This window comes from Mustelus asterias, chromosome 21, assembly GCF_964213995.1.
Source record: "Mustelus asterias chromosome 21, sMusAst1.hap1.1, whole genome shotgun sequence".
NCBI lineage: Eukaryota > Metazoa > Chordata > Chondrichthyes > Carcharhiniformes > Triakidae > Mustelus > Mustelus asterias.
Window position 1 is genome coordinate 70755376 of NC_135821.1, and position 12787 is coordinate 70768162.

Consider the following 12787-nt stretch of genomic DNA (forward strand, 5'->3'; position numbering starts at 1 on the left):
GTCTGGCCCTCTTACCCATTTTGCTTTTGTGCCAGACAGGAATAAACAGTTGTTGCAGTTTCCCCATGCATTCCTTGAATGTTTGCCATTGCCTATCCACTGTCATCCCTTTAAGTAACTCTCCCCAATCTACGAAGGCCAACTCACGCTTCATAGTTTCCTTTATTAAGATTCAGCACCTTAGTCTCCGAATCAACTACTTCACTCACCATCTTGATAAAAAATTCTATCATGTTATGGTCGCTCATTCCCAAGGAGTCTCGCACAGCTCGATTGGCAATGATTCCCTTCTCATTACACAGTACCCAGTCTAAGATGGCCTGCTCTCTAGTTGGTTCCTCCACAGATTGGTCAAGAAAACCATCCCGTAAACACTCCAGGAATTCCTCGTCTACGGCATTGTGGCTAATTTGATTTGCCCAATCTATGTGCAGATTAAAATCACCCACGATCACCGATATTCCCTTATCACATGCATCTCTAATTTCGTGTTTAATGCCATTCCCAACATCACCACTGCAGTTTGGGGGTTTATATATGACACCCACTAATGCTTTTTTCCCCTTTATATTTCTCAACTCTACCCATACAGACTCCGCGTTGTCAGAGCTAATATCCTTTGTCACTATTGTGTTAATTTTCTCTTTAACCAGCAGTGCCACTCCACCACCTTTATGCCTGTCCTTCATAAATATTGAATACCCTGGGACATTCAATTCCCATCCCTGGTCACCCTGTAACCATGTATTCGTAATCCCAATTACATTGTACCTGTTTACATCTATCTGCGCGATTAGTTCATTGACTTTATTGCAAAGGTTCCATGCATTAAGGCATACAGCCTTTAAGCTTGTCTTTTTAACATTGTTTGCCTTGCTCCCAATATTTTTCTCTTTAGCCCTGTTTGAACTTTGTCCTTGATTTCTCTGCCTATCACTTTCCTTATTCCTTTCTCTAACTTTTGTTTTTGTACGTGCTCCCTCCTTTGACTCCTTATATAGGTTCCCACCCCCCTGGCATATTAGTTTAAACCCTCCCCAACCGCTCTAAACTAATATTGAGCTACACAAAATAGTGCCTCCATTTGCCAATAAAATAGGCATAATAAATAATTCAGAGTACAAATAGAATCTGCAAGATGATATTGATATGCTGTTGAAATTCAGTTAGTAAGGGCAGCGTGGTGGCTCAGTGGTTAGCAGTGCTACCTCACAGCGTCAGGGACCCGGGTTCAATTCTGGTCTTGGGTAACTGTCTATGTGGAGTTTACATGTTCTCTGCGTGTCTACTATGTACGTTGCCTCTGGGTGCCCCGGTTTCCCCCCACAGTCCAAAGATGTGCAAGTTTGGTGGATTGGCCCTGCTAAATTGTCCCTTAGTGTCCCAACATGTGTCGCATAGAGCAAAAGTGTGGGGTTATAGATAAAGGGTGGGGGAAGAGGGCTGGGTAAGATAGAGAGTCAGTGCAGACCCAATGGGCTGAATGGCCTCCTTCTGCACTGCAGGGATTCTATGAAGTGAGGCAGATTTTTAAAAAGATAGTAATTCTATTTTGAATGCAGCAAGTTGGATGATGTGAATGAGGGGACACATTTAAGATTAAATGTGAAGAGACTTTGGGCAGAGAATGGAAGAAATTTGTGTTCCAAAGATTTGCAAATGTTTTAAAGAAAAGTACAACCAGAGTTAGTGATTAAAGCAGAGATCACAGAATACTACAGTGCAGAAGAGGCCCTTCGGCCCATCAAGTCTGCACCGACACATGAAATGCCCTGACCTGCCCACCTAATCCCACTTGCCAGCACTTGGCCCATAGCCTTGAATGTTATGGTGTGCCAAGTACTCATCCAGGTACTTTTTAAAGGATGTGAGTCATCCCGCCTCCACCACCCTCCGAGGCAGCGCAATCCAGACCGTCACCACCCTCTGAGTTAAAAAGCTTTTCCTCAAATCCCCCCTAAACCTCCCACCCCTCACTTTTAACTTGTGTCCCCTCGTAACTGACCCTTCAACAAAGGGGAACAGCTGCTCCTTATCCACCCTGTCCATGCCCCTTATAATCTTGAACACCTCAATCAGGTCACCCCTCAGTCTTTTTGCTCCAGCCAAAACAATCCAGCCTCTCTTTATAAGTTAAATGTTCCATCCCAGGCAGCATCCTGGTGAATCTCCTCTGCACTTCCTCCAGTGCATTCACGCCCTTCCTATAACGTGGCGACCACAACTGCACACAGTGCTCCAGCTGTGGCCTCACCAAAGTTCTATAAAACTCCATCATAACCTTTTGTAATCTATACCCTGAATGATAAAGGCGAGTGTGCCGTATGCCTTTTTCACCACCCTGTTTACCTGCCTTTCCACCTTCAGAGATCTATGAACAAACACACAAAGGTCCCTTTGTTCTTCGGATATTCCCAGTGTCAGACCTTTCACAGTATACTTCCTTGTCAAATTACTCCTTCCAAAGTGCATCACCTCACACTTTTCAGAGTTAAATTCCATCTGCCACTTATCCGCCCATTTGACCATCTCGTCTATATCTTCCTGTAACTCAAGACACTCAATCTCACTGTTAACCACCCGACCAATCTTTGTGCCATCGACAAACTTACTGATCCTACCCCCCACATAGTCATCTATGTCATTTATATAAACAACGAACAATAGGGAGCCCAGCACAGATCCCTGTGACACGCCACTGGTCTCCAGTCACTAAGGAGCAGTGCTCCGAAAGCTTACGGTATTTGCTACCAAATAAACCTGTTGGACTTTAACCTGGTGTTGTGAGACTTCTTACTGTGTTCACCCCAGTCCAACGCCGGCATCTCCACATCATGACTCCAGTCACTAAGGCAGCCATCTGTCACCACCCTCTGTCTCCTACCGCTAAGCCAATTATGAATCCAATTTGTCAGATCACTCTGTATCCCATGTGTATTAGCCTTCTTAATAAGTCTCCCATGTGGGACTTTGTCAAAGACTTTGCTGAAATCAATGTAAACTACATCAACCGCACCACCCTCATCCACACACTTCGTTACATGCTCAAAAAAGTCAATCAAATTTGTTAGGCATGACCTCCCACTGACCAAACCATGCTGACTATCCCTGATCAAACCTTGCCTCTTCAAATGAAGATAGATTCTCTCCTTCAGAATCTTCTCCAGTAGTTTCCCAACCACAGACGTGAGACTCACTGGTCTGTGGTTCCCTGGCTTGTCTCTACAACCTTTCTTAAATAGTGGGACCACATTAGCTGTTCTCCAGTCCTCTGGCACCTCTCCAGTGGCCAGGGAGGAATTAAAAATTTGGGTCAGAGCCCCTGCAATTTCCTCCCTTGCCTCCCACAACAGCCGAGGGCACAATTCATCTGGACCTGGAGATTTGTCCACTTTTAAGCCCACCAATACCTTGTCACTCCATATGATAATTTTCTCTAGAGCCTCACAGTCTCTCTCCGAGTTCCATAATTACCTCCTCATTCTCGTGGGTGAAGACAGATGTGAAATATTCATTTAACACCCGACCAATGCCCACAGATTTCCCCCTTGGTCCCAAATGAGCCCTACTCTTTCCCTGGTTATCCTCTTCTCATTGGTATACTTAGAGAATATCTTATGATTTTCCCTACTTTTACCAGCCAGAGCTTTCTCATATCCCCTCTTTGCTCTCCTAATTGATTTCTTAAGCTCCATCCTGCACCTTCTGCATTCCATTAATGCCTCTGCAGATTTACACCGCTTATACTTGTTAAAAGCCTCTTTTTCCTTCTCATTGTATCCTGGATGTCTCTGGTCATCCATGGTTCTCTGGGTTTGTTAAACCTTCCTATTACCCTGGAGGGAACATGTTGGGCCTGTACCCTCCCCACTTCATCTTTGAACAGCCCCCACTTCTCTTCTGTAGATTTCCCCACAAGTAACTCGTTCCAGTCTACCTTGGCCAGATCCTGCCTAATTTTGTTAAAATCTACTCTCCCCCAATCCAAAACCTTTTTCTGCAACTTGTCAATTTCTTTGTCCATAACAAATTTGAATTGAACCGTGTTGTGGTTGTTATCACCAAAATGCTCCCCCACCAACACATCAATCACCTATCCAGCTTCATTCCCCAGAATTAGGTCCAGCACAGCTCCTTCCCTTGTTGGATCCTCTACTTATTGACCCAAGAAGTTTTCCTATATACATTTTATGAGCTCTACTCCATCTAAGCCCTTAACATGACGGCTATCCCAATTAATGTTGGGAAGCTTGAAATCACGCAATATAATTACCCTCCTATTATTTTTACACCCCTGTGTGAATTGCGCACATATTTGTTCTTCAATTTCCCGCTATCTGTGGGTCTATAATAACCACCTAGCAACATAGCTGTCCCTTTTTTATTCCCAAACTTTACCCACAACTTCGTTTGATGCCCCCTCTAAGATTTCATCTCTCCTTACTGCAGTAACTGCCTCCTTAACTAATAATGCAATGCCTCCTCTTCTTTTACCCCCACCTCTTCTCATCTGAAGATTCTATATCCCAGGACGTTGAGCTGCCAATCCTGCCCTTCACTCAACCACGTCTCTGTGATGGCTATTATATCATAATTACACGTGTCAATCCTCACCCTTAACTCATCTGTTTTACCCAATACTCCTGGCATTAAAGTAGAGGCCCTCCAGTATTGTCTTACTCCCTTGAAACTTACTCGCGCTGTATTCCTTCTGACCTGATTGCTTTTTGATGTCATACTGTGTTCCTATTCTGCGAACAGTCTGGGTCCCCTCCTCCTGCCAAACTAGCTTAAATTCTTCCCAACAGCACTAGCATTCATATCATGTCCACATGTAAGGGTGAGATAAATAGTTAAATGAAAGGAGAATAAAGAGATATGTGAATTGGGAAAAGCATATGGGTTTACAATTAGTGCTCATGCAGCTTGGCCCAAATTTCAGATTGCAATTTCTGTGTAATGTTTCCCGGTCTACTGGGTTAGTATCACAGTGGGTAGTCATTAGAACAGCTTCCCTTAATTAATTCAGGGTTAGCATCTTCACTCGTCAAGGCTGAGTTTAAGTTAACAAGTTTGTTGACATTCAATGTGTCACCTGACAATCATGATGTGGAGATGCCGGCATTGGACTGGGGTAAACACAGTAAGAAGTCTAACAACACCAGGTTAAAGTCCAACAGGTGTATTTGGTAGCAAAAGCCACACAAGCTTTCGGAGCCTTAAGCCCCTTCTTCAGGTGAGTGGGAATTCTGTTCACAAACAGCCCTGTTTGTGAACAGAATTCCCACTCACCTGAAGAAGGGGCTTAAGGCTGCGAAAGCTTGTGTGGCTTTTGCTACCAAATAAACCTGTTGGACTTTAACCTGGTGTTGTTAAACTTCTTACTGTGTTCACCTGACAATGGCAGGGGAGGGAAAATCTGGACCAAAATTAATTGAAGAAGTAAACTAGTCTTGATTCAGTTCCGACTGAACGATACCCTCTTGGTGCTTTTTGACCAGATATAAATACAGAAAAAGCTTCATGGCAGAGAAAATAAACCTTTGCATAGATTGACATTCAGCAGAATACTGGATCTTTAGATTTTCGTTTCCTCTGTATCTGATTGGTGTTTATTTTCCTCAGGTTTAGGAGAGCAAAATGAGTTGGTGAGGATTTTCATTCTCTCGTTTATCAAAGGTCTGCTCTCGCAAGTCGATCGGAACCCATCCTCTTGTAGACTGTCTGTTTCATCAGTTAGCGAGTATTCTGCTGTGACAGTAGGATGAAAATACTTGTAATAAATGCACTTTATAATCACGCCAAGAAGATATGATGACAATATAGCAATAAGGAGTGGGAGCGTGTAGGAGGCGGTTGAAACTGGGTCTCTATGGAGCCACCAAAATCCGACTAAAATCCCACAATCCACTGCCATGAATGAGTGATAGATAGTCTGTCTGATGATTGTTCTTCCCTCAGCAATATTAAGCCAGGTGAAATACAAGATGACTGCCACTGCACCCCTATAGAAAATCTCTTCAGGCCTGTTGTTCATGAAGTCTGTACCTTGTTGCCATGCCCAAATAAACATGGGTAGACAAATAAGTGCAAAGTGCAAGAGGATATAGTATTTGAATATGATTGCAAATAGGGCTATGCTTAAAATCCTAGGACAGATGAACAGCAGGTTAAACATGAAATAAGATGCCGCAGACACGAATCTAAGATGCATTTTGTCAGGTAGAGATCGGCGCAGGGACTTTTGAAAGTCTAGGAGAGCCCACGCAATGGAGAGGAAAGAAGCCACAATGGAGAAATCTGAAAAGTGGAACAGAGAGGATAATGCATGAGAAGGCTGATCACATTCTTGACTGTTTAAGCATTTTATTGAATAGCACAGAGAATATTATATGGGTGGAAAACTGCAATACTCTAATTTCCCTTTGAGGGATTAGTAGCATTTTAACAGTAATAGTAGTTATGAAATACTTGACAATTACTATACAATTACACTATACAATACTACACAAGAATCTGCTATTGTGTGGTTTCAATGTAGGACGCTATCTCCAAGTAAACTTAAAGTTTTAAAGTTTATTTATTAGTCACTACTAAGGTTTACATTAACACTGCAATAAAATTACTGCCCTCCAGCCCCCCTCCCTCCAGCCGCCCCTCCCTCCAGCCGCCCCTCCCTCCAGCTTACTCTGCTGGCTTTCTAAATAATCATGCAGATGATACTGACTGGATCAAACTCGTTTTAATGGGTGCAATTACATTGAACTGCTTTTTCGAAACATGTATAATCTATTTTTAAATGTAATCAACTTGTTCTAGGTTTGGATGCCACTACTTTAAACTCTGCAGATGCATAGCTGCCTTCCTTTTATGGTTTTTGTTTCAAATGAAGGTGGCTGGGTGAAGCTGGATGCAATAGTTATCACTTACACTGGTGAAGTTCCGCCTGGTTCTTCAGCAGAATGATGTACAGCATCAGTGTGAGTTGAGGAGCACTTTCGAAAATGATCTCAAAGAGTCGTAACATGCTGATATCACTGACCAGGTAAATGGTATACTGCAAGTCCGTAGTGTCCCTTTCTTTGTATGCTCGGAACCCCAACTCTAGTGCTGTTACATACCTGATGGAACAAAGAGTAATTAATAAAGTAACAAATTTGGTGCATCTTGCACCTTCTGTTTTATCGGCCTGAAGACTGATATGCATGAGGAAGTTAGTTCAGCTCATCACTATTCATCAATTTCATAGTTTACAGTTCCTCATTGTAGCACCCAACTATTTCTTAGAATATTCCTATAAGTTCACCTCTATCCAAAAACCTGTTCCAGGTATTGATCAGGCTTTGTGTTAACAACAACCGTAACTTATAGTGTCTCAGGCACTTCACAACAGCATTGCAGATCAAAGTACGAGTCCATACCAGATGCGGAAGATATTAGGTCAGATGTTCAAAAGCTTAAGGAGTGTCTCTAAAGAAGAAAAGCAAGATAGAGAGGTGTAAGGTAATAATGCCGGAGCTTAGGACCTAGGCAACAAAGGGCCCAGCCCCAAAAGGTGCAGCCATTAAAATCTGGGATGCAAAAGTGCCCAGAATTAGAAAAGGGCAGATATCTCAAAGATATCACATTGTGAGGTTGGAAGAGATAAAAAGGACAGGGAGTGGTGAGGGCGTGGAGGGAGTTGGAAACAAGGATGAGAATTTTAAATTTTGAGTTAATGTTGTCTTCCGGCTGCAAACTTTTGATAGAAACATAGAAAAACTACAGCACAAAACAGGCCCTTCAGCCCCACAAGTTGTGCCGAACATATCCCTACCTTTTAGGCCTACCTATAACCCTCCATCCTATTAAGTCCCATGTACTCATCCAGTATGCTCTTAAAAGACCCTATTGAGTTTGCCTCCACCACCACTGATGGCAGCCGATTCCACTCGCCCACCACCCTCTGTGTGAAAAACTTCCCCCGAACATTTCCCCTGTATCTACGCCCCAGCACCTTGAACCTGTGTCCTCTCGTAGCAGACATTTCCACCCTGGGAAAAAGCCTCTGAGAGTCCACCCAATCTATGCCTCTCAACATCTTATATACCTCTATTAGGTTTCCTCTCATCCTACATCTCTTCAAGGAGAAAAGACCGAGCTCCCTCAGCCTATCCTCATAAGGCATGCCACTCAATCCAGGCAACATCCTTGTAAATCTCCTCTGCACCCTTTCAATCTTTTCCACATCCTTCCTGTAATGAGGCGACCAGAATTGAGCACAGTACTCCAAGTGGGGTCTGACGAGGGTCTTATATAGCTGCATCATTATCCCCGGACTCCTAAACTCAATCCCTCAATTGATAAAGGCCAGCACACCATACGCCTTCTTAACCACCTCCTCCACCTGCGGGGCCAATTTTAGAGTCCTATGGACCCGGACCCCAAGGTCCTTCTGATCCTCTACAGTATTAAGAGTCTTTCCATTTATATTGTACTCCTTCATCCCATTTGACCTGCCAAAATGGACCACTACGCATTTATCTGGGTTGAAGTCCATCTGCCACTTCTCCGCCCAGTCTTGCATCCTATCTATGTCCCTCTGCAACTTCTGACATCCCCCCAGACTATCCACAACCCCATCAATCTTCGTGTCGTCGGCAAACTTACCAACCCATCCCTCCACTTCCTCATCCAGGTCATTTATGAAAATGACAAACAGCAAGTGTCCCAGAACAGATCCCTGGGGCACACCACTGGTGACCGACCTCCATTTAGAAAAAGACCCATCTATACCCACTCTCTGCCTCCTTTGGGCAAGCCAGTTCTGGATCCACAGGGCAGCAGCCCCTTGGATCCCATGCCCTCTCACTTTTTCTAGAAGCCTTACATGGGGGACCTTATCGAACACCTTGCTAAAATCCATATAAACCACATCTACCGCTTTCCCTTCGTCAATGTGTTTAGTCACACTTTCTAAGAAATCCACCAGGCTTATAAGGCACGATCTGCCTTTGACAAAGCTATGCTGAGTATTCTTGAGCATACTAAACCTCTCTAAATGCTCATAAATCTTGTCCCTCAGGATCTTCTCCATCAGCTTACCAACCACTGAGGTTAGACTCACCGGTCAGGAATTTCCTGGGCTATCCCTATTCCCCTTCTTGAAAAGAGGAACCACATCCGCAATCCTGCAATCCTCCGGCACCTCTCCCGTCTCCATCGACGAAGCAAAGATCATCACCAGAGGCTCTGCAATCTCTTCCCTCACCTCCCATAGAACCATAGAAAATTACAGCTCAAACAGGCCTTTTGGCCCTTCTTGTCTGCACTTGGACCATATCCCTCCACACCCCTCCCATCCATGAACCCGTCCAAGTTTTTCTTAAATGTTAAAAGTGACCCCGCATTTACCACTTTATCCGGCAGCTCATTCCACACTCCCACCACTCTCTGCGTGAAGAAGCCCCCCCTAATATTCCCTTTAAACTTTTCTCCTTTCACCCTTAACCCCATGCCCTCTGGTCTTCTTCTCCCCTAGCCTCAGTGGAAAAAGCCTGCTTGCATTCACTCTATCTATACCCATCAAAATCTTATACACCTCTATCAAATCTCCCCTCAATCTTCTATGCTCCAGGGAATAAAGTCCCAACCTATTCAATCTCTCTCTGTAACTCAGCTTCTCAAGTCCCGGCAACATCCTTGTGAACCTTCTCTGCACTCTTTCAACCTTATTTACATCCTTCCTGTAACTAGGTGACCAAAACTGTACACAATACTCCAAATTCGGCCTCACCAATGCCTTATATAACCTTACCATAACACTCCAACTTTTATACTCGATACTCCGATTTATAAAGGCCAATGTACCAAAGGCACTCTTTACGACCCTATCCACCTGTGACGTCACTTTTAGGGAATTCTGTACCTGTATTCCCAGATCCCTCTGTTCAACTGCACTCTTCAGAGTCCTACCATTTACCCTGTACGTTCTACTTTGGTTTGTCCTTCCAAAGTGCAATATCTCACACTTGTCCATTCAAAAGTCTGACAGCAGCAGGGAAGAAGCTGTTCTTGAGTCGGTTGGTACGTGACCTCAGACTTTTGCATCTGGGAGCATCACCATCCCAGCAGACCAGCCAAGTTTTTCTCCCTTGGAGTCAACAGCACGGTGGCGCAGTGGTTAGCACCGCTGCCTCACAGCGTCAGGGACCCGGGTTCAATTCCTGGCTGGGGTCACTGTCTGTGAGGAGTCTGCACGTGTCGGCGTGGATTTCCTCCGGGGGCTTTCCTCCCACAGTCCGAAAGACGTGCTGGTTGGGTGCATTGGCTATGCTAAATTCTCCCTCAGTGTACCCGAACAGGCGCCAGTGTGACGACTGGGGGATTTTCTGCTGAGGTGAGTATGGCAGTGTTTTTCATTGCAGTGTTAATGTAAGCCTACTTGTGACACTAAAAAATAAACTTTAAAACTTTATACTGATGTTCCTGATTCTCTCCTCTTGGTCCAACCTATCACTAGCCCTTCTCAAATTCTGCTTTACTTTGTCTCACTCACTCTTTCCATTTCTGCCCCTCCCTGGCTTCTTCCTTTCCCTCTTCATCTTTTTCTCTTTGTTTTCCTTTTCAACGACGCTTTCCTCTCTTTCTGTCCCCTCTCTGGGAGGCAGCACTGAGCCTGTGTCCCCCAGGCCCGCTGCCTTTCCCCCTCTGCCGTACTCACCTCAGCAGGAATCCCAGCTGCAGCCCATGGAAGAGCCGCAGGGCACCAGCTCCCAGCGCACTCTTCAAGGCTGGAGAAAGCTCGGGGTAGGAGCGGTCCCGGAGCTTCTCCCGGTCCCCGGCTAACCAGCACCAGCTGAACAGCTGCACCACCACCGAGCAGGAGAGCAGCAGGAATAAGGAGGTGCCAGCCCAGAAATAATCTCCTGCCAGGAAGAAAGAGGCCACCACCCAGGCATCCGTGCCCACATCGAAGAGGAAAGTGAGCAGCCCGAGGAAGATAAAGATCAGATCGAGTACAGACAAGCGGAACGCATCGTCCGAAGCCATATTCCAAACACCGGCATTTGCACTCGAGCTGCTCGCTGAGTTAAACTTGGGAAAGATTTAGTTCCTGTCTGTGTCGTTGCTGCCACTTTTGCCTCTTCCGTCCCTCACTGCAAACTCACCACCAGCCGCATTCAACTGCGAAACTTCCCCGGGAGGGGCTGTAATTAGAAGGCAATCTTTGTTTCAAAATGTAACTTAGGGAGTGAATGGAGTCAGGCAAGAGCGGACAAAACTAGCATGACTGGCTTAGCACCCTCTAGTGCTGCCTCCCTCACTCTGCTCAGATTGACACAGTGCCAAATGTGTATCTGAGACAAATGCCCGCAAGAGCTGGACATCCGAAATACAATTGGCTAAGATCAAGTGTAGTATCTGTTCTTATCAGTTTCTCGGCCTTTTTTTTCAGGAGAACTTTTTATTCAAGAAATTAAAGTACATTACAAATGCGCCCTCTGAACAATGACCATGTTCAAAAACAGTTTAGAAAAAAAGAAGGTACATGACTGATGGATGGAAGCCATTTCCTGTTCAGCCATTGAATATTCCACCAACTGTCACAATTCAAACCAGTAAACGCTCAACTGCTTGTTGAACAGACTGAATCTGTGGCTTCAGCTGAGAGCCTTCCTTTATGGTAACGGAGGATGCAATGACTGGTCGACACGCCCCACACGCACGGCCCAGTGCCTGTTTAGACCTTACAAAAACGTAAGGCACATTTTTGTCTTCACAGAGAAGAGGTAAATGAAGGATAATTTCCAATGGTTCAGCATCTGCAGCCATCACTATGAACTCAGCAATTCCTCTGTTCAAGGTCTTGGTGGCTTCATTAGCTCCCTTTCGGAGTTGCTTATAGTTCCCCGCCTGCTGCACAAGATCCAGTATTGTCTTTGTTAGCTGGGCATCCGCAAGAGGATAGGCTTTTGGGTTAACGTCTTGATCCGTCATCTCCTTCCCGATATAATCCCCGAGCCGGTAACTGGTTTGCCGCTGGATTTCCCCGCTGTCCCCTCGGCCGCCGCTTCACTGAGGACCGGCTAAGGTCAAATGTAGTATGGATCAGCTGCACTTGGTTGAAGTCATTAGGTTACACTGAAGCTTCATATGTTTCATATGAAGCAATTTTTTAAAGCGGCATCTCGGCCTTTTGGCTAAGATGCAAATGAGCTCAAGTCTTGGAGGAGGAACCTCCCCCTTCTCCAATCAGCTTGGCTCATGTAGATCAGGCCCAGGACAGGGTGGTTTGGTCGCTCGCCCTGTCTTGTCAGCCTGGACCTGAAATGTCTCAACTTGTGGAGACTCTGAATTTGATTTGATTGAATGGAAAAGTATAAAAAAAGTAAAATTGGCTAAGATCAAGTGTAGTATCTGTTCTTATTGGCTAAGACTTCTCGGCCTTTTGGCTAAGATCAAGTGTAGTTATGCGGATGCTGCACTTGGTTGAGGTCATGAGGTTACATTGAAGCTTCATATGTTTCATATGAAGCAATTTTTAAAAGCGGCATCTCGGCCTTTTGGCTAAGATGCAAATGAGCTCAAGTCTTGCAAGAGGAATTGCTTTCCCTCCTCCAATCAGCTTGGCTCATGTAGATCAGGCCCAGGACAGGGTAAATGGTCGCTCGCCCTGTCTTGTCAGCCTGGATCGGAAATGTCTCAACTTGTTGAGACTCTGAATTGGACTTGATTTGATTGAATTGGAAAAGTATAAAAAAATAAAAAAATAAAAAAAATCTGTTCTTATTGGCTAAGATCAAGT

At 44.8% G+C, this 12787-nt stretch overlaps 1 protein-coding gene and 1 pseudogene across 1 annotated transcript; both read right to left on the bottom strand.

Annotated features, from left to right (window-relative positions):
• Positions 1–5385: 5385 nt before the first annotated feature.
• xkr8.3 (XK related 8, tandem duplicate 3) lies at positions 5386–11329 on the bottom strand. Its single transcript, XM_078238186.1, has 3 exons — positions 10703–11329; positions 6931–7121; positions 5386–6300 (listed from the first exon to the last, which is right to left on the bottom strand). Exons 1-3 carry the CDS (start codon positions 11029–11031, stop codon positions 5579–5581), a joined length of 1242 nt encoding a protein of 413 aa, XP_078094312.1. The 5' UTR covers positions 11032–11329; the 3' UTR covers positions 5386–5578.
• A 112-nt stretch (positions 11330–11441) lies between these two features.
• LOC144509393 (NHP2-like protein 1 pseudogene) lies at positions 11442–12060 on the bottom strand (annotated as a pseudogene).
• Positions 12061–12787: the final 727 nt, after the last annotated feature.